This window comes from Ochotona curzoniae, unplaced genomic scaffold (assembly GCF_017591425.1).
Source record: "Ochotona curzoniae isolate NIBS_2020 unplaced genomic scaffold, NIBS_Ocur_1.0 contig_883, whole genome shotgun sequence".
NCBI classification, from domain to species: domain Eukaryota; kingdom Metazoa; phylum Chordata; class Mammalia; order Lagomorpha; family Ochotonidae; genus Ochotona; species Ochotona curzoniae.
The window spans coordinates 22,812,056-22,833,186 of NW_024466599.1; the positions used below are offsets into that span (position 1 = coordinate 22,812,056).

A 21,131-nucleotide genomic window follows, 5' to 3' on the forward strand; every position below is an offset into this window, starting at 1 on the left:
GAAGTGGAGCAGCCAGGATTAGAACCAGCGCCCATATGGGATCCTGGCTTGTTCAAGGAGAGGGCTTTAGCCCCTAGGCCACGCCACTGGGCCCCCAAAATTATTTTTATATGCAAAACTGATCATACCATTTCCTCCTAACGTTCCTTGTGACTCCCTGTTGACCTTTGAATGAAAGTCACATTATTTTTCAAGATATTAGGATAGGTGTCATCTGCCCCTCTTTCCAACCTTCAGATTTCAGTTTCATAAGTATGAGCGTACGTTGAATTTTTATTCCTGAAAATGCCCACACTAGTGTTCTCATGTAGGCTGTCTATGTGCTAAGAGTTTTCTTCTCCCATGCCTCCCACCATGTAACTGTACTCTGCACACTTCTCTGAAGAAACCTGATTCATTTCAAGCAGGTGTTAGTTCATACTCACCTCCAAGAAGTCGTCCCTGTTTTCTTACATTTGGACTGTTCCATTATGTTCCCTTTCTTACATTGTGATTATTATACTCATCTTGTTTTTGTTAAGTGTTCTTTTGTTTGTTTAACGTGGGATTTGTGCATTTTACTTTGGGTAAATGATTGTTATATGGTATTGTTAGGGGGGGTGTATAGCGTGTCCTCCTTCATGGCGAGCTTCTTCGATTCAAAGAGATGCTTCTAAGATTGATGCATGTCCAGTTTATCAGTAGTTCTTTCTCATTTCTGACCATTATCCTTTTCTTTGTCTTCCCAAGTTTCTGCATCCTTTTTTCTATTAATTCTTTCTGCAACTGTTTTTCTGTTAATAAGCTCTTTAATTGTTGGCTTATTTTTTACATTTTTTTCTTTTGGAAATACAAATGAAAGATACATTTGTCTTTTGCACGTGTGTGTGCAAATGCATACAGATGCTCTCAGTATATACAAGGTGTCTGAATGTAGGACAGTGTGATTTTTACTGTACTTCACGAATTTTAGCATAGTTCAAACAGGCCTATAACTCTAACAATGCATATGTTAACAGTTGAGGCACAGAACAGTTTTAGGAGGGTGTGCAGAGAAATCTTCAATACCTTAATGAGGAGTAACTCGTCTTTGTCTTTGTGTCATACCTAGTAAGGTATATGTAAGTCCTAGTAAGGTATATGTGAGTTCCTGTCTGTTCTCAGTTTTCCTTATTGGTCTCTGTCTATCTGATCTAATTATTTTTTTGGGGGGTGGTGGTTCCGGAGCGACCCTTACGGTCTTTGCCAGAACGGATGGGAATCCAAAGTTGGAACTGAGTAAGGACCAGAGAAAGCTCTTCTCCCTAGTCCCAAAGGAAGTTTACTGTTCTTCTGTTTCTGAGATCCCGTGTTATTATTAAAATATCGTCTGTCCCCCTGTCATTCTGTGACTTTTTTCAAGATAAACACATACTTGAAAAATAAAATAAGGAAGAAAACCAGAAAGTATGAGTTCTCTCTTGATTTATATGGCTGTTGTGTATTATATATGCTTGTATTATCTGGCTGAGGCTTTTCTAAATGGTGACTTGGAGAAACTTTGTAAATGACTAGAACATTTGTAATAATAGCTGCATTGGAAAGGCAGACACACGAAGTGAGTGAGTGTGCGTGAGAGACGGACAGACCAACCGTCAGTATGGTGGTTCACATCAGAGGATGACTGCAGGTCAGGCCCCAGTCAGGAGCTCTTTTGTGGCCTTGTATTTGAATCTAAGGAATCAGTGTATTTGAACAGTCATCTGCTACCTCCTTGGTGCTTTAGTAGGAAGCCTGAAGTGGAGCAGGCAGGATTCTGCTCTATTGTGATTTGAAATGTGGATATCGCAAGCTGTGTTTTAATGGCTGTGCTTAAACTTGCTCCCGATTTCTTTCAAATCAGCAACACAGTTAAATTTGTATTACTGAGTCTTTCAGGGAATATTTATACCATTAATGTCATGTAGGAATTCAGTGAGGAGAATAATACATGTCTTCATCTTTTAAGGTTAAATATTTTGTTTTTTTTAAAGCAACTTAACCTGCTAAAAGCAAAACAGAAGGCTTTGGTGGAACAGATGGAAAAAGAAAAAATACAGAGTAACAAAGGATCCTCATATAAACTCCTGGTAGAGCAAGCAAAGCTAAAGCAAGCTACTTCAAAGGTATAATGTAAACATTGTAATGCAATTTCCTTAGAAAAGTCACTTTCCCTTTCAGTATTTTAAGTTGCTTGAGAATTTAATTGTCTTTAATAAAATATTTAGGAAATTTAGATACTTTATTTCCTGTTTGTCAACAGAAAAAAATAATCTACCTTAGACAGGGAGTGAAGGACAGAGACTTAGCCAGAGGAACTGTGAGAGGTGTGTGTAAGTGATGCTTTCTCCAGTATGCAACTTTTAAGGTAGATTAAATTTCACTATTAAAAATAAAAGGAAACCATGGATATGCATTTGGTATTGTTTCTTCAAATATTGCATTATACTCTGCTAGATTCTGAAAGGACATTCGTTGAGGTTTAGTGCTTGAGGTTGTATTTATAGTTTGTATTTATTCCTTACCATCAACTTAGTATGAATTATGTTGAAAATACTGTAATACTTATTTAAAATGGTAGATTTGGCCTAATATCCTGTAGAATGTCACTCTTTTAAAATGTTATTGTATTTCCTGTATCATATTCTAAATGAGAGGTAAGGTGAATTAATATAGTTTTTAATCATCCTTTTTTTAAAAAAAAATGATTTGAATCAGAATGAAAAATTGGAAGTGAGGGTCAGGAAGAGAGAGAGAGAGGAATGAGCTGGGCAGAGATTGACTGCTTGCTTGATTGATCAGTCTTGGATAGCTTATTCTCCAGATAGCCACAGTTGCCTGGTCTGGTCGTGGCCCAAGGCGTCAGCTCAGAACTCCAGGCAGGTCTCTATGTGGGCAGTTGGGCCTCCGATGGGCCATCCCCAAGTGCTTCCCAGGCTTCCTTGCCTGAGGCTGGAATAGAAGTGGAGCAACTGAGAGTCTAACCAGTGTGCAGATGGGTCATCTTTAGCATCACTCAGCTTAGCTCACTGCTCTTCAGCACTGGCCCCGTCGTCTTACATTTTGAAGCTTGTGCTTTATTTACAGGTTTTGTTCTGTAGAAATTTTATGTTTACTGAGGGAATAAGTTTGTACTGAAAGATCTTTCTTAAGTATTTATTGGTTTTAATGCTATAACCTTTTGTGTACAGCATTTTAAGGATTTAATTCGTTTACGCCGGACAGCAGAATGGTCTCGTTCTAACTTAGATACAGAAGTTACGACCACAAAAGAAAGCCCAGAGATAGAACCACTCCCATTTACTCTGGCCCATGAACGGTGTATTTCAGTGGTCCAGAAACTTGTTCTGTTTCTCCTGTCCATGGATTTTACATGTCATGCAGACCTCTTACTCTTTGTTTGTAAGGTAAGTAAATTACTAGGCTTTTGTAGGTTCTGATTTATGGAGTAAGAAAATAATTTAGAATAGGGAGTATTAAATTATTTTGATTATTAAAAATAATAGTGCATCTTTTAACTTTCCATTTTTGTAGTTGATTTTTTGTTGCTTAAAAAGTGAACAGTTTTTGCTTCACTCTTGAAGACAGTATTTTGAAATGAAATATTAATTAGGTGCTTCTTACAGTGACTGGTTTCCTACAGTATATTCACTATTTATAAAAATTATTATTGTTAGTAATTTTTCAGGTATATGTATTTTAAAGACACAGTAGTTAGTAAAAAGGGGAGAGAGCTTATGTCTCCAAATGTATTCAGCAGTCAGAATGAGTTAGGCTCAAATCGGGTGCCTGGAACTCCAGTTGTGTCTCCCACATGTTTTTCTGTCTTGCTACTCTCCCACATATCTCAGCAGGGAGCTAGAGCACCTGAACTCCAGCCCGCACCCGCGTGGGACTAGAGTTTTAGGCAGCAGCTCACCTTATATCTCAATGCTAGCCCTCTAGTCATATTTTAATATTACATTATTTGACATTCCATGTCTAGTGATTATTTAATCACTAAAAACAAACATAATTATTAAAATATTTCTGAAGTGCTAATGTAATTTTAGGTTTTCTTTTTATTTTATAATTTTTTTTTTAAGATAGAGCAACAAATGAAGGGACAGTGAGATCATTCCCTTTCTGTTGGTTCTCTCTCCAAGTGGTTGCAATAGCCAAAGCTTGGGCTGTGCTGAAACTAGGAGTCAAATTGGGAACTCTGTGTGTCTGTCCTTGTCTCCCATATTAGTGACAGGGTCACAAAGTAGCTGAACTGTTGCCCACTGCTCTCCCAAGTGTATGAGCTGGAAGCTAGATCAGAAGCCGGCTACCAGGATTCATCCTGGAACCCAGATACGGATGCTATTCTAACAAGTACCAGCTCAACCCACTGTATTGCAATGTTGTTGTCATTTTTTTTTCCTTTTATATTTCTGTTTCTTTTACCCTTCTCTCCCACTCCTTTTCTTTCCTTGTTTTAAAAATGATTTATTGACCCAATTGATCTTCAGTCTGCTGGATCACTCCCCAAATGTCTGTGATGGCTAGAGCTGGGTTAACTAAAAGCAATATTCAGGAGCTTCTTCTGGTCTTCCATGTGGGTACAGCTGGCTGGATCAGTAGTGGAGCATTTGGGATTTGAACTGGTGACTGTATGGGAGGCAGCAGTCTGCAGTGCTGCAATGCCAGTCCTGCTCATTTTTCTTAAAGATTAATTTTACTTCAAACAGAGTCATGAGATGAAAGCAGATATTAGAGATCTTCCTTCAGTTGCCTCACCCTCGAAATAATATTTGGAACATTCAGGACTAGGCCATGCCCAAGTATGGAGTCAGGAACTCTATTCTGGTCTGCAGCGTGGCCAGCCAGGCACTTGATCAGAAGCAAGGAGTAGTGGACATGCAAATCAGCACTCCCACATGGATTCTGGTTTCCCAAGTAGCAACTTAGCCTAGACTTCTGAAACAAAATGTAATTGCTGTTTCAGATTGTGATTTCCTAAAACCTATTTCAGGTTCTTGCACGAATTGCAAATGCCACCAGGCCAACTATTCATCTGTGTGAAATTGTGAATGAACCACAGCTGGAAAGGCTACTGTTACTTCTTGTTGGAACTGACTTCAACAGAGGCGACATATCTTGGGGTGGAGCTTGGGCTCAGTATTCCTTAACTTGTATGCTGCAGGATATTTTAGCAGGTTTGTAAGGATTTACTTTTCACGCCATATGTTGAATTTAGGTTGTCACTGCTGCATGAGTTAGTCTTTTAAAGAACTTATAATTCCTCTAAAAAACTTAAGGTTTCTTTATTGTCACAGTTAGTTGAGACCTGTGATAAATCTCCTTAAAGAGGTTGTTAATGGGCTTGGAGATTGGGCTAGTCTGTTTTATTTCTGGTAAACAGTGTGTTAACATTACTGGTTCCTTATGTGGCCTTGAGGGGATCATTGTTCTCAGTCTGCATCTGTCATTTAAGGAAAGTAGAAATACTTTGTAAGATTTTTTTTATTAAGGTAACATATAAAATTATTATAATAATGGCATCTACGTATGTTGGGCTTTTTTACTGCTTACCATCTGTCTTTGATGTTCAAAGATAATGAGTGAATCCTAACATCCTTTGAGTAGGTGAGATCTCATTTGCCTTGGTTTCTCTTATGATAGCATGTATTTTGTTATTTTCTAAACTACAGGAAAAAATGTGATTTAATGTGATCTGTAAGACTGTGTATTTATTATTAAAGTGATTAGGATTGTTTGCTTATGTGTAGGAGAGTTGTTGGCTCCAGTCGCTGCAGAGGCCATGGAAGAAGGAACTGTTAGTGAGGATGTTGGAGCAACAGCTGGAGACTCCGATGACTCCCTGCAGCAGTCTTCTGTTCAGTTGCTGGAAACCATAGATGAGCCTTTGACACATGACATAACAGGTAAGTGTTCATGTTAGCGTGGTCGGCAGGTCCCAGGGACTGGGACATCTGCTGCTGCTTCCTAGCTGGGCGTTTCAGCAAGGTGATATATCAGAATTGCAGCAGCCTGGATTAGAAGCAACGTCTGTGGAATACCAACATTGCAGGGATGAGTCTAGTGTGCTGTGCCATGAAACAGGTCCTGTCGTGATCTCAGTGTCTCTGCTAGTATGTGCCATGCTGGAGTTAAATTTATTGTACTTCCACCTCTCTGAACCTGTGTCTTCTCTTGGTGTGTGAATTTATTTCCTTTTTATGTGTATATAGAGTAACCCTAACAAAGGATATCAGTGTTGAAACCTTTGTTTTACTCTTTTAATGAAGGGTAAAATTTGTCATAAAAGATACCTACTGTATAATGAATGACACATAGAGTGTCACTGAATGGATAATGTTATTCCAAACATATTAATGAGTATTCTACATAGCAGGGTTTATAGACTTGGGCCTTCCATTGTGGTGCAGTGAGCAAAGCTGCCTCCTGCACTTCTGGCTTCCCGTTTCTGAGTGCTGGTTCAAGTCTTGACTGAACCTTTTTATTCAGTTCTTTGCTAATGTACCTGGAAAAACAGCATAGGATGGCAGAAACCTGGGCCCTGCCCTACAGGTGAAAAATCCAGATAGATCTCCAGGGTCCTGAGTACTGACCAGCCCTGGCCTTTGTAACTGTTTTGAGAATGAACCTGTGCTTGGAAGATGTATCTCTTACATTCTCTGTTTCTCTCTCTTTCTCTTTCTCTCTTCTTCCTCCCTCGCTTTCCAGTTTCAAATAAATAAATCTTTTTAAGAAGTTTATGTCCTTTGATTCAAGAAGAGCTAATAATGTTTTATTCTTAGGAAATGAACATATAATTGCAGTGGTATAATTCTTTTGTGCTGTTGAGTGTCACATTAGCATATTTTAATTTGCTCAGTGTAAATGGTTAGAGAGTTTTAAAAACACATCAGCAGGCAAGTGTCATGTGTGTTAGTAGAATACCTTTTGGGTTACTATAATCAGTGTAAGTTTTATGTAAAACTCTGCCAATACAATAATTTTCAATTATTTTAAGGTACACCTCCTCTCTCCTCTTTGGAAAAAGATAAAGAAATAGACCTGGAGTTACTTCAAGATCTAATGGAAGTAGACATTGATCCGTTAGATATTGATTTAGAAAAGGATCCTCTTGCAGCCAAAGTTTTTAAGGTATTTTGATACATTAGAATATTCTTCACAATATTTCTTCTCACATTTTCTGCTTTATACACTTAGAAGAGGGAAAGGTCCATGTTTGTCATCAAATACAAGTCAGTTTTCGGGGTCTTCAAGTTGTACATTGCAGATATTAGAGTAGTTAAAAAAAGTCCAGCAATGCGAAGAAAACTTACACCACTTATAGTAATGTAGGAACCAATAATTATCTCACAACAATAAGAACCACTGAAGAGCAGTTGGAAATGCAGTTACAGAATGCCAACAGTGCAGGCTGAGCTTTTTGCAGGTTATCCTTTTGTCCTCTGCTTTGTGTAATACTTTAATGTTCTTTTAACTCATAGTAGATACTTACTACAGATGCTCATTTGGCAGAAAATGCATCAAATGTTCTTGAATGTTTTCTTTTTTTAAAAAAAATATATTTTAATTTAAGACGCAGATTTACTGAGAGAAGATGATACATAGGTATGTAGAAAAATCTTCCAGCCACTGCGTCACTGCCTACATTGCTGCACTGGCAAAGCTGAGAGTTGGGAATCTCCGCCTGGATCTCCCACATGGGTGCAGGGATCTAAGGGCATGGAGCATCCTCCACTAATTTCTCAGGCCTTAAGCAGGGAGCTGGATTAGATGTTAAGCAGCTGGGATTGGGTTGCCAACACATGAATATAAAGGATCACCTATTAAACCATAACGCCAGCTGCCCTGAACCCTTCTTATAAATCATTAAAATTAGAAGTGACAGAAGCTGGCCTTTGCCCAACCTTTGGCAGGCCTGCTTGCCATTATAGAGCGCGCAGATTGAGTTGTTGGCTGTCCTCTTGACTCTGTTTACTTGCACATACAGTCCTCATTTGCAGTGGTGGTGCAAAGTACTTGGATTTTTCCTACACTCAAGAGGAATCTCAGTATCACCCAGCCCAATCACAGTTGGCCATTGCTGCCATTAAGGGAGTGTTGCACAGGTGCTCAGACTGTTTCTCTTTCTTATTCTTTCAAATTTAGATAAAAATTTAAGCAGCTAATAAATGAGTTGGAGATTTAAAATAGGGTGAGAATATCTAATAATCTGTGTCAGTCAAAAGATAAAAATAAATCAATTTTTTTTTTTTGCTTTTTCCTCTTTTTTTGTTTAATTTTTAAGCCAATAAGCAGTACGTGGTATGATTACTGGGGTGCTGATTATGGCACCTACAACTACAACCCTTACATTAGCGGTCTGGGAATTCCTGTAGCAAAGCCACCAGCAAACACAGAAAAGAATGGATCACAGACAGTTAGTGTTTCCGTGTCTCAGGGTAAGTGTGTACCTATATCTTAAAACATGTGCTACTCTTAAAAAAATTCTAAATTTGTGTCTACTGTGTCCCTTGAGGAATTGAGCTTGGGTGTGTGCTATCAGTGTTAAAGCTGTGCCATAGTATGGAATGAATCCACGTTGAAATTTGATTTTGCATTTTTTTTAGTCCTACAGAATAGGTCAAGCAGTCTACATTTTTAAAAACGTTAACGACTTTCATGCTATTACATGTCTAACAAAATGCTACAAGTCACTGCAGACAATGTTTGTTATCCCAAATTATTTGAGAGTTTGTTGTTCACTCTAAGTTACAGCCTTTAGTTTACAAAGCCAGACATTACACATGAACATATCAAGAGTCAGCTTTCATTGAAATCCGGAATGTTTAACTACTGTCTCATACTGAGATCCTGTTCAAGTGGTGGTCGTTGCTCAGAAACCGGTCTCTATCAATGCCTTGGCACTTCAGTTTGAGAACTCTTTAGTGTTGTTCAGTTTGCAGCTGTTCTATGCTATCTGTCCTTGATGCTGTTGCATATTTGACTATTTTGTATAGTGGATGTCCCTCAGTTTACCTTTGTATGCTGTTTGAGGTACATCTTGGCATTAAAAACATGGATTGTAAACTACTAAATGATCTGTGATTTTTATTTGTCCAAATTTAATTCTGTTAGTTTTAATCACTCAGGGAGGTGTGTGCCAAGTTTTCCACTGTTGACTTTCTCTTAACCTTTGTAAAATAAAATATTTGAGGCTTTGGGAAGCAGAGTAATATTTGGAAACAATATAAATATTCTTGTTTCTTACCAAGTTTATTGTATAAAAAATGAAGTAGCTTGTTAATTCATTTAGTTATGCATTCATAATTAAGTTATGTGGAGAGTTATAATTTATCATTCGTTTTTTATGTTTTTATTCAATTTCTTATTTTCTTTGTTCTTTTGTGAAATTTATCTTTTATTCTTATGTGTGAGTACTGTGCAACTGATCATTTAAATCATGTGTGTATCATTTAGCATCATTAAGTATACTTAAATATAGTGTTGTCATTATTTATTTTAATGTTTAAATTGTCACATGTTTGTCCAGTAGGAGCTGCCTAACTCTAATGTTTGTACTTTGCTGTTTTTGGGCAAAATGTGATGCTTCATTTACTTTTACATTCCCCTGCATAAGAAATATCTACTTGTCAAAGCAGTATAGTATTTCAGAATCTTGTTTGTGTTTTTTAATTGCTAAAGGGATCTGGTTAAGAAAGCAGGATTTGGATGCTAGAAACACTTGTGATTTTTGTGGCTGTTTCCATGCCCTTTACATGGACAGAGAGCGAGAGAGTGTGTGTGTGTGTACATGGACATTTGCATCTGTATTTTTTTTTCTCTCCCCATAGAGTATTACTTTCTCTTTTCAGGGGCTGTATCGCTTAGTTCTGACAGAGACCTGGCTCTCATTGTCCTTAATGCATTGGCTTCTGTTATTTTCCCCTTGATGTTTTGCCTGCCTCTCTTTGTATAGCCAGACTTCTGTCTACCCACCTTGCACAGATGTGTTCGCCCTGCTCAAGCTCTGATACTTTCTGCTGGGGTGTTTTTGCTTAGTACCTTCAAGAAGTTAGCATTTTATTGCACAGGACAGAAATGAGTAATAATGGTCAAATGTGCTCTTCCCATCCAATTGTTTTTGTAGCCTTGGATGCTCGCCTTGAAGTTGGTCTTGAACAGCAGGCAGAACTAATGTTGAAAATGATGTCAACTCTGGAAGCAGATTCCATTTTACAGGCACTAACAAATACATCTCCTACCTGTAAGTAAAACTAGCCTGCTTAGGAAATTGTTACATGTAATTTATTCCTTGATTCTTTTCGGGTTTGTTTGACAAGGCAAGGACTTGTGCAAGAATTCCCAGTCTATTGTAAGTCTGAATGTATCACTTCTTTCCCATCTAAGTTATTAGTATATTGAGAACAAAAACAGTGAAATGATCAACATGAGAGAAGAGCAGGCCAGACACCTCATATAGAGCTCTGAATGTAGTTCAAAATGAATTGTGCTGTTGTGAAGTTAGTTAAATTCCTAAAGAAGACTGGGGATTAGTTAGCTGTGAATTCTTTTCATTACAGTTTTTTGATACAGTGGTTTTTTATTTTTTTAAGATTTATTTTGAGAAGGAGATCTTTAATTTGGTGGTTTGTATGCAGAGTTACAGAGAGAGAGATCTTTTATGTGCTGGTTTAATATTGAAATGGCCACCGTAGCTGGAGCTGGACTGGTCCGAAGCCAGGATCTTGGAGCTTTTGCCTGGTCTCTACTGTGGATTTAAGGGCCCAAGCATTTGATTTATTTTGTGCTGCTTTCCTAGGCATATTAAACCTGGAGCTGGATTGGCAGTGGAATAGCCAGGCCCAAACTGGCACCCATGTGATATGCCAGTGCCACAAGTTGAGTCTTAAGCTACTATGCCACTGCACTGGCCCCAATAAAGTAGATTTTTAAAAAGCAATGAAATGCTCATTATCCTAAGAGATACATGTGGGATGCATGGGAAAGACAACCTAGAGGTCCTGCTAAGTGATCCTAGGACTGAGAGCTTTTAAGGAAATCACACCTTTTTTTTTTTTCCCCTGAAGGACTTCCAATAATGTGTTTTTGAGCCAGGGCAACTCTGAAGAAGCAGCTGGAAAGCAGCCTTTGGTTATATATAAATCAATAGGCATGGCTGTGTTACAGACATGAATGCTTTGCTAAATTTGGCTGTATCAGTTTATAGTCATTGACTTGATAGATTCTGCTAGACTTTGTAGATCTCCACGTGTCAGGGGAGTACAATTACAGAAAGCTCTACTTTTCATCCAGGCTGAGGAGAGAATTATAGTTTAATTTTCTGACCTGTTTATAGATCATGCCATCTTTTCTGGGCTAGAGTGAGTAAAGTGTTAGAGATAATAGGTGCTAGCTAAGAAGACCAGTTCTCTTTTTCCTCCCTGCAGTGCATTTCACAACCTGTGTCAGAAGAGAAATGTGAGGTTTTTGTTTTTCTGTATGTTAAATTGAATTCTTTCAGTTTGCACTCTTCATTTAGTTTGTGGCGCTAGAATCAAAGGAGAAAAACAAGAGGATGTTTGGTAATCTTCATCTTGGTCCACTAGTGTTGTTTCTTACCATCTTGTGATGCTGTAACCTGTGTTATAGGATCCCAGTCTACCCATCATCACAGACTAAGCACTTACTAGAATGCCCTGTTGAAATGGTACATGCTGCTTTTAATATTTATATTTTGATTATTCTGCACCACATTGTCCCCTTATTGCATGTTATACTGTGCATAAATTAAAAATCTGTCTGAATTTGTCAGTGTTTCTCTGTCCCTCATGATATGTACTCAGTATGATTAGTTTGATGCAGAACCAGAGACATTGGAGCGTTAGAAAAGGTTGATTATAATATACAGTCAGCATTAACAATCAGAAAGTAAATAATTATAAAACTACCATAGTTTTTAAGATAACACCCCTCTTTTTGTTATTCCTTGATTAATTAAGAAAAACGTGAATAAAAATTATTATAAATTCTTTTCTGCTGCTAAGTGAATCTTCAGAATTTGAAAGTCCCTGGTCTTTTTGACTTTCAAGTATGATTCTAAACACAGAATTTTAAATGCTGTAGAGATTTGAGCTAGTCTAGTGTAGTGCAACTTGTTTGTTTAACCTACCACGTAACACATCTTCTGAAACTGTGTACGTAAAATCATATTTATGTTTGATTTCCAGTATCACAGTCTCCCACTGGTACTGATGATTCACTTCTAGGAAGTTTTCAAGCAGTGAACCCTACCAACCAACTTATTGTCCAGCTGTCATCTATCCCAATGTTGAATGTTTGTTTCAACAAACTTTTTTCCATGCTTCAAGTCCATCATGTCCAGGTATGACTTTGCGAAATGGTACATTTATACATGTTATTGTAGCTCAACAAAAGATGGAGTTAATTGAGAGGCTCATTCTCAATCTAATAAACTTTACTTATTTAGCTTTATTTATTAGCTTTACTTATTAAACCTTGAAAGAATATTGGAGGTAGTTGAAGATTTCAGTTCCTTAGTTATGGGCCACCTGAAACTCAAATTTTTAAGCTGTGGCATTATAGTTCTTCCTAAATCTGATTTCTTTCCTTTTATTAAGATTGATTTGAAATGCAGAGTGCTGAGAGTACAAGGGTGGGACAAGAGATGGAGAAAGAGACCTTCTGTCTTCTATCTGCAGTGGCTGTAATAGCTGAGGGTTGGCCATGCCAAAGCCAGGAGTGCAGAACAAATCACCCATGTGAGGAGAATTGGTCCAAATATGTGGGCCATCTTGTGTTGTTTCCCAGGCACATTAGTGGGAGCTGAATTGAAAATAGAGCACTTGGGACTCCAACTGGTAGATATTGGGTAGGCAATATCTGAACCTGCTACACAACAATGTTGACCCCTAAATTTGATTCGATTTCAAGGCCTGAACCAACTGTTATTATGTATAATAAATATTTATGTAAGTGAGTTGAGCCATATTTTGTTTCATCTAAGCTTTGAGGATGTGTTGGTTTGTCAACGGAATTGTTGTAACTAGCAAGGTATTTAATAGGATAAAATGTTCATTTATTTACTTTGAAGGCAGAGTTACAGAGAAAGAGGGCAAGGCTACACAGAAATGTTTTCTGTCTGCTGGTTTCCTTTCCAAATGACCACAGTGGCCAGGCTGGGCCAGGCTGATGGCAGGAGTTAGGAGCTGCTTTTGGGACTCTAACAGGGGTTCAGGGGCCTAATAAACATGTGGCCCATTTTGTACTGCCATTTTCTCAGACCATTAATAGGGAGCTGGATTGGAAATGGAACAGCTGTGACATAAATCAGCACGCATATGTCATGCTGACATTATAGGCGACAGCTTAACTTGCTGTACCACAGTGCCAACCCCTGTATGAATGAATTTTTTTTATTCAGGATAAGGATTCAGATGAAAGATTTTTGTTGAAACAGTGTTTCTTAATGATAATAGATACATTTTTACCTGTCAGTATCTATCTTTTGCAGTTGGAATCACTTCTCCAGTTGTGGCTCACATTGAGCTTAAATTCCAGCTCATCTGGAAACAAGGAGAGTGGAGCGGACATTTTCTTATATAATGCTAATCGAGTACCTATAATTTCATTAAATCAAGGTAAGACTTACTAGGAGGGAAAAATCCTTGGTATACTACAAATAAGCTAAGAAGACAGTTGTTACATTTGAATATGCCAGATCATTCTCATTGTGGTTACATTGTTTTAGTGAGGGAAGCCATCCCTACCTTTTGAAAAATGAACTGACTTAGTATTAGCAAAAAGAACAGAAGAATCTTTTACTCTAGTGTCTGCTAAGCCTTTTATGCCTGTGTGCAACAGAAATGTTAGTGCTTTCTTACTCTTTGCATTGTATTTCCTTGAAGTTTCCTCTGCTTTCACTGTTCTGTTACAGCAGGTGGTGTTTCCCTTCCCCCAATCTGAATTAGTCCAGGGTTAGTCTCCTGGAGAAGGAAAGTTAAATTCCTATAGCATTTGTCTTATCTTTTTCCCTTGATGGATGTAAGGTATGAAAGTAAAATATATATTTCAGCAGGAAAACAGCTTGTCTTAAAGTGTTGCTACAGTGTTAAGAAAAGTTAAGTATTCCTGAGTCTTTCTCCCTTGTCTTACTCAGCTATGAAAATTTGTCTTAGTGATAGAACAGACTGGTTCGTGATTCCAGTTAAATTTGCCCCTAAAATGTATATATCTTAATATATATATCTTAATATATACATTTTATATTCTCTCTACACACATATACACACAGAGCATATAATATATATAATGTAAATACTCAAAAATATAAATAATGAATGGCAACACCATACATGCATAAATATACACAAATGTAGTGATCTTCCACCTGTAGTTGACTCCACAAATCACCCCAATGGCTGTAGTCAGGGCCAGACCAAAGCCAGGATCTGGGAATTCCACGTCAGTTCCTCAGAAGGGTGTTCAGAACCCCACTTCCCCCGTTTGCTGCCTACAGGCATGTCAGCAGGGGAGTGGATAGGGAGCAGAGATGGGTCTCAGTGTCAGGCACTCCCATGTGCAAGGTGGGCATCATACACGCAGGACCAAATGCCCGTTTCATATTTGTACATGTTTAATAAATTATTTGCCTTCTCCATGAGTGCTTCATTTTTGGGCTTTCCTTATTACCCAGTTTCTGTTGTGAAGTTATATTGGCTTTGATTAATATAATCTGTCCTATGTCTTGCAATATACCTTAATACTTTCCAGTAGCACATAAGTTATATAGCTATAGAAAGGTCTATAGTATGGACAGCAACAGAAATGTATGTTGTTATGTTATTTTATGTCTTGTGGGCTGAATCTTAAGCTTTGCCACAAAATATTATCTACTCTTAATGTTTTAGTTGAATTAAATGGGCAACTGCTTCATTATTTGAGAATACTAGTTAGTGAATTCAGTTAAAGAATAGCTGTCTTGTTTTTGAATTTTTTTTGGTTTTAAGTTTTGTAAATATTTTTTTGAGTAAAAATGTTTTCTGTTTCTCTTTTCTGCATAGCATCAATAACTAGCTTTCTCACAGTGCTTGCTTGGTATCCCAACACTTTACTTCGGACGTGGTGCCTCGTGCTTCATAGCCTAACACTCATGACAAACATGCAGCTTAACTGTAAGTTCAAATATATTCATTTAAGTCCCTGACATAAGCGTTAGCCATCTTGATTTTTAAAATTTGGTTTTAAGAAGCAATAACATCGGCAAAATGATTGAATTATTTTAGTGTAAACTGTTAGAGAAAGCTCAGGTTATATTTGTATCTTCTTACTGATTATTAAATTGAAACTAATTGATCTCAGCATTTAATGTCAAATTTTCCAAGTATTTAGCTTATCTGTTCTTTTTAGAAATCTTCATACTTAACAGCAGTTTACTTGTGCTGTTCATAGACATGTGACTAGATTCCCAAGTTTTCTTTTCTTGTCTTCATTTTTTTGAGGGTTACAGATGCATTGGGTGAGGTATGGCAAACAAGGGCGGGAGTAAGAGAGAGGTAGTCTCCATTCCCTACTTCACTCCACATATGGCTGCATCAGCCAGGACTGAGCCAGCCCAAAGCCAGGAGCTTCATCCAGGTCTGCCAGATGGGTAGCAGCTGCTGCCTTTCTCAAGCCATTAGCAGGGTGCTGGATTGGCGATGGAGCAGCTGGAACTCAGATCTGAACCCACAGGGGGAATGGCTACATCACAGACAGTGGCTTTACCTGCACAAAAACCTGCCCTGCCTTCTCCATCTTAAAGATGCTTGCTGATTACAAATACCATTTTTCAGATTCTAATGCTGTATGAAATTTTTGCGTTACCCTACCCCAACACCCCTTTTAAATTTAAAGTTGTAAAATAATAATGAACCTTCTTCAAAAGGGGCCTGAAAGTGGTTGTTTTTTTCTTTTGTTTTGCCGCCCCCCCCCCCCCCCCCCCCCCGTGACCTTACATGTTTCAGTGGTGTAAACATACTAAACCATATTAAGTAGTGTTGATGGATTTTAGTTTTCCCATTTAAGTCGAGGTTGTATTGGTTGTATTTGGTATTCTTGACTGTCTTGTAAAGTAAAAACCTCAAGTTTATTTTAGAAAGCAACTTTTAGCCATTTGTGAATATAAATCTGCATTTCATTTGGAGGTTATAACAATGTATGGATGGTTTTATAGAGCGGGCTCTGACACATTGACGAAAGTGTTAATAGAGTTTAACATCAAAGTACTGTTCTTTCTCATTTGGGATTTATTTTCCAAAACTGGAATCAAAACTACTGCTCTCTGATACTAAGTAAAGGTTTTGCCTGCTAAGACTTTTATTCTGCTCACAAAACTGCTGTTTCCTGTATATTAGTTCAAAGTATATAATGTGTTTAATTAAGTCTTACAATCAATTTCTTTGTATACTGAGCAAAATGCACAATAAACATTAATGTTTTCATAAACAGGAAAAAGGCAGGATGAGGTGTATGGTAGGTAAGAAAAATACAGAAGTTCAGCAGAAAAAATAGAGATTGAAACTCTCATAACGAAAACTGTTATTTCGAGCAATTTATGAAACTGTTTTGAAATGTGCGTTCTGTTTCATTTTCTTTTTATTTTAAGAGTTTTTTTTTTTCCTCCCTTCACCCTTCCTTACTGTTTTGTAGCTGGATGCACTAGTGCTATTGGAACTCAGGAAAGTACTGCACATTTGTTGGTTTCCGATCCAAACCTTATCCATGTGTTAGTGAAATTTCTTTCTGGTACCAGTCCACATGGAACAAATCAACACAGTCCACAGGTAGTATACTTTCAACTAGTGATCTGAAACAGTGCTTTTAAAGGAAAAGTTTTACTATTAAAGTATTTAATAATAATCTTTGAGTATCTGTATAAAATGTTTGCTGTTACAGTGACAGTAATTAGTAATTATCTTTTAGTAGAATATTAAAAGTTTTGATGTAGGTAAATGCCTTTGCAATATATTTTTGATTGTTTAAGAAACGTTAGTACTCATTAAAAAGTTTGGTAAGCACTTCAAAGTAAGAGCCCAATAAATCTGTTACATAGACCTTGACAATAAGATACTAGATTCTCTACCGTTGCCTATACGTACAGTGTCACGACACGTATAAAGAGCAGAATATTGGAGTTGTTACTTCAACTGAAGACCTATATAATTTTAAAATACAAGGGTCAAGGAGCAGGGGAAAAGGACAGGAGAGGGCAGGTGGGGAAACCTCAACAACAGCAAAAGTGTATGATGGAAAATGAGAAGGAAGGAAATAGAGATGTGTCATTTATGCTCTGTTCTTAAGATGACTAATCATTTTGTAGTACTAATTTTTATTTAACAAAATGATTCAAAGTTTATAAGAGTTTCTCACTATAGCTTTCTTTCACATAAATTTGTTACTGTTTGTAGTACCTCAGTGTAAATATTTCTGCTCTATTGTATTTTCATATAAGATTTAATATTTGTATAATTTTTTTAAATGGTGGCTATTCAACATTATCTTGCAAGTTTCTGGTTTTTTTTTGCATTTGTTTGCCATTAGACACTTTCTAATTAGGTTGTATAATACAAAATAATTGTATTCCTTATTAGTAAGCGTTTAAGAAGTTTCTGGTATTTGCCAAGAATTAATCTCTGCCTTCATAAAACTTCAATTCTGGTGAATACATTTAGTCAGTAGTCATTTTATACACTTTAATTTTATAGGTCATAATGAAATGAGTAGGATAGGGTAAGTAACAGTAGGAGCTGGGCCCGGCGCGGTGGCGCAAGTGGTTAAGGTCCTCGCCTTGCACGCCCAGGATCCCATATGGGCGCCCGTTCTATCCCGGCAGCCCCACTTCCCTTCCAGCTCCCTGCCTGTGGCCCGGGAAAGCAGTCGAGGACGGCCCAAAGCTTTGGGACCCTGCACCCGTGTGGGATACCTGGAAGGAGTTCCTGGCTTCAGATCGGCATAGTATCAGCCCGTTGCGCTCACTTGGGGAGTGAATCATTGGACGGAAGATCTTCCTCTCTGTCTCTCCTCTCTGTATATCCGCTTTTCCAATGAAAAAATAATAAAAATAAATCTTTACCAAAAATAAAAAAAAAAAGAACAGTAGGAGCTGCTGATAGGATTAGGATTTCTGGTGGATGCAAAGGTGTTACTGAGTGATAATTACACATAAGCTGTGTGTATCAGTAATTCTCGGCTTCCTATTTTACATTTAAGAGAAGATACAGCAAATTCTAAAATGATGCAACTGGTCAGTGGTAAGGTAACATGCCTGGGAACATGTTGCTGTGTGAAATAGTTTTCCCTGTGTTTGGTTTATGTTTCAAAAGCAGGGGAAAAGTTGTGTAAGAACAAGCATTTCTGTTATTTTTTTATACTCTACTATTTTTATGCTCAGATTAGAAATTATAATTGTTTGGAGGATTAATGTCATGTTTTTTTCAGTACTCCTCAGACTTATTATCTGCCCATCATACCAAATTAGCATAAAGCATGTTAATTTCAGTAAGCAGAATTGACATTCCTCAGGTTGTTTAGTTTAGATTTCATTTTCATTTCTTTTTGACGATAAAGTAGAAATTCGGGAAAACAGTGTTTTACACATTGCAAAGGTTTATCTTTTAGTGTTAGCTTTTTTGTGTGCTTGCTTTTGTTTTATTTGACCTTTAGAAGTTAAGTGTTTTGAAAGGGAATAGTGATTTAGGTTTTCTATAAAAATCTATGCATATGTTCTTTACACAAAGATGTTCTTGCGTAATTCCGGAGATTGTTTTCTGTGATGACTTGAATAATCTAGAGTCCTTTGTTGTGGCAGAGCAGGTAAAGTCTCTGTCTGTAAAAACAGTAGTGTCCCAGATGAGCACAGATTTGAGTTCTGGCTGCTCCACTTCTGATCCAGTTGTATGTTCATTGGGAAAACAGCAGGGAATGGCCCCGTGCTTGGGTTCTTGCCACACACAGGAGAATGCGATGGCGTTTCAGGCTCTTGGATTTCGCCTGGCCCCCGTCGCTGCTGTTGCTGCCCTTTGAAGAGTGACTCATGGGATGGAAAGCTGCTCTCTTTTTCTCAGAAAGTCTGAATTTCAAATAAATAAATCTTTAATGAAGTCGTGTAAATTATAAATTAGAATTAATCTTAACAGTTGAATATGTAATTTCTAATTTAAACATATCAGATTGTGAAATACTGTTTTCTTGATAATATGTTTTTCTTCTTATGAAAAGTTCAATTGTATAATTTTTGAATTTAAGCTTGATGCTTCTTAAATGAGTGATATATATGTGTCTCTTTAGGTTGGCCCAACAGCTACACAAGCTATGCAAGAATTTCTTACCAGATTACAAGTACATCTTTCTTCAACATGTCCTCAAATATTCAGTGAATTTTTGCTTAAATTAGTTCACATACTTTCAACAGAAAGGTAAGTTTCAGTGTTTTCAAATGTGCTTACCAGAACAGTAATGTAATTCTCTGAGTTTTGGGAGACATAGGGATTAATCAGGGGAAGCATTTATAATGTGTTCCCTGATTGTTTCCATTTTGCTTCTTATGACTCTCAAGTCCTCTATTCTGTAATCTGAAAGGAATACAGTCATTCACAACTTGGCTTGGTTTTAATGATCTTAGTAGTTATTACGTAAGTTTTAGTTGATGTTTATTTTGAAGCTGTTCAAATTGTTTTGGAAGGGGCAGGCATTTGGTGCTGCCGTTAAAGCATCCTTTTTGATAGTCTCATCCCCTTGGAAATCCTGCTTCATTCCTGATGCAGCTTCTCAGCAGCTTCCTGCTAATGCATGCCCTCAGATATATGGGTCCCTGCAAGCATTCCAGAGCCAAGTGACACTCTGTGCTTCTGGCCTCACATTCTGTCAGCCCGTAGTGTTGTAGGCATTTGAGGAATAAACCAGCTGGTGGAAGTCTGTTGGTGCTTATCTGTGTCTCTCTGCTTTTCAGCTTAAATGAAAATAAATTGTAAAACCATTTAAAAATATGCTGGAATAATTTTGAGAATGAAAAAAAAAATTTTTTTTTAACGTTTGTTTAGTTACTTGAAAAGGAGAGTTACAGAGAAGAGCAGGAAGTGAAACAAATAGGACTTGAGCCTGGAAAGGCACCAGGCTCAGTTTCTAACATGTGTCATCCCAACATGTGCTCAGCCTGCAGTAGCTAGATGAATATTTTAAGTGAATTTTCCTTGTCATTTCAATAGTGCCTGCTTCCCTTTCCCCCAGATTCTGCCACAGGAAAGCTGGTGTTCCCTACCATCTCCTTAGAAGTACCTGTGTTTCCTTAAGTTTCATTCTTTTGGTTTTCATTGAATAACAAAAAGAAATTATGACTTTATAAGTAATTGGACTTTTTCTTGGTGGTAACATGAGATTGATGATCTTTCCAGCTTTTTTTTTAATCTTAGATGGAAACAGAACTTCTGAGCATTTATGTTTTTATTTCAGTGTTTGTTTTAGTAACAGTTTTAACTGTTCTTTTTTGCAGGGGTGCCTTCCAGACAGGACAAGGACCCCTAGATGCCCAAGTGAAGCTGTTAGAATTTACTTTGGAGCAAAATTTTGAAGTTGTTTCAGTTAGCACTATTTCTGCTGTAATAGAATCGGTCACCTTCTTGGTACACCACTATATCACTTGCTCGGACAAAGTCATGTCTAGAAGTGGATCTGACAGCTCCGTGGGAGCTCGGGCATGCTTTGGTGGACTCTTTGCCAATCTCATCCGTCCAGGTGATGCAAAGGCAGTTTGTGGCGAAATGACAAGAGACCAACTTATGTTTGATTTGTTAAAACTTGTTAACATTTTAGTTCAGTTGCCCCTTTCAGGCAACAGGGAATACAGTGCAAGAGTGTCTGTGACCAGCAATACAACAGATAGTGTGTCAGATGAAGAAAAAGTCTCAGGGGGCAAAGATGTCAATGGAAGTGGCAGCTGCAGTCCAGGATCTCCTGCCCATGTCGCTGACCTGGTCTTAGCCAACCAACAAATTATGAGCCAGATTCTGTCTGCTCTGGGTCTGTGTAACAGCAGTGCCATGGCAATGATCATTGGTATGTATTAACAGTATTCAGTATAGATTGTTTTCAGTACTACA

The 21,131-nt window shown here is 37.6% G+C and overlaps 1 protein-coding gene across 9 annotated transcripts in view; it reads left to right on the plus strand.

Annotated features, from left to right (window-relative positions):
• Positions 1-21,131, plus strand: part of BIRC6 (baculoviral IAP repeat containing 6) — a 184,054-nt gene that overhangs the window by 94,720 nt on the left and 68,203 nt on the right. For all 9 annotated transcript variants that reach the window (XR_005885163.1, XM_040993044.1, XM_040993043.1 and 6 more), the window contains 13 exons: positions 1,992-2,123; positions 3,189-3,404; positions 4,994-5,177; positions 5,751-5,906; positions 6,998-7,131; positions 8,285-8,438; positions 10,127-10,243; positions 12,207-12,361; positions 13,511-13,637; positions 15,060-15,170; positions 16,687-16,820; positions 19,324-19,451; positions 20,525-21,087. Coding sequence is in view for 8 of the 9 variants with exons in the window: in XM_040993044.1 (XP_040848978.1) it covers positions 1,992-2,123; positions 3,189-3,404; positions 4,994-5,177; positions 5,751-5,906; positions 6,998-7,131; positions 8,285-8,438; positions 10,127-10,243; positions 12,207-12,361; positions 13,511-13,637; positions 15,060-15,170; positions 16,687-16,820; positions 19,324-19,451; positions 20,525-21,087 (2,311 nt within the window). In the remaining variant the exon portion in view is untranslated. The remainder of the gene's footprint in view (positions 1-1,991; positions 2,124-3,188; positions 3,405-4,993; positions 5,178-5,750; positions 5,907-6,997; positions 7,132-8,284; positions 8,439-10,126; positions 10,244-12,206; positions 12,362-13,510; positions 13,638-15,059; positions 15,171-16,686; positions 16,821-19,323; positions 19,452-20,524; positions 21,088-21,131) is intronic.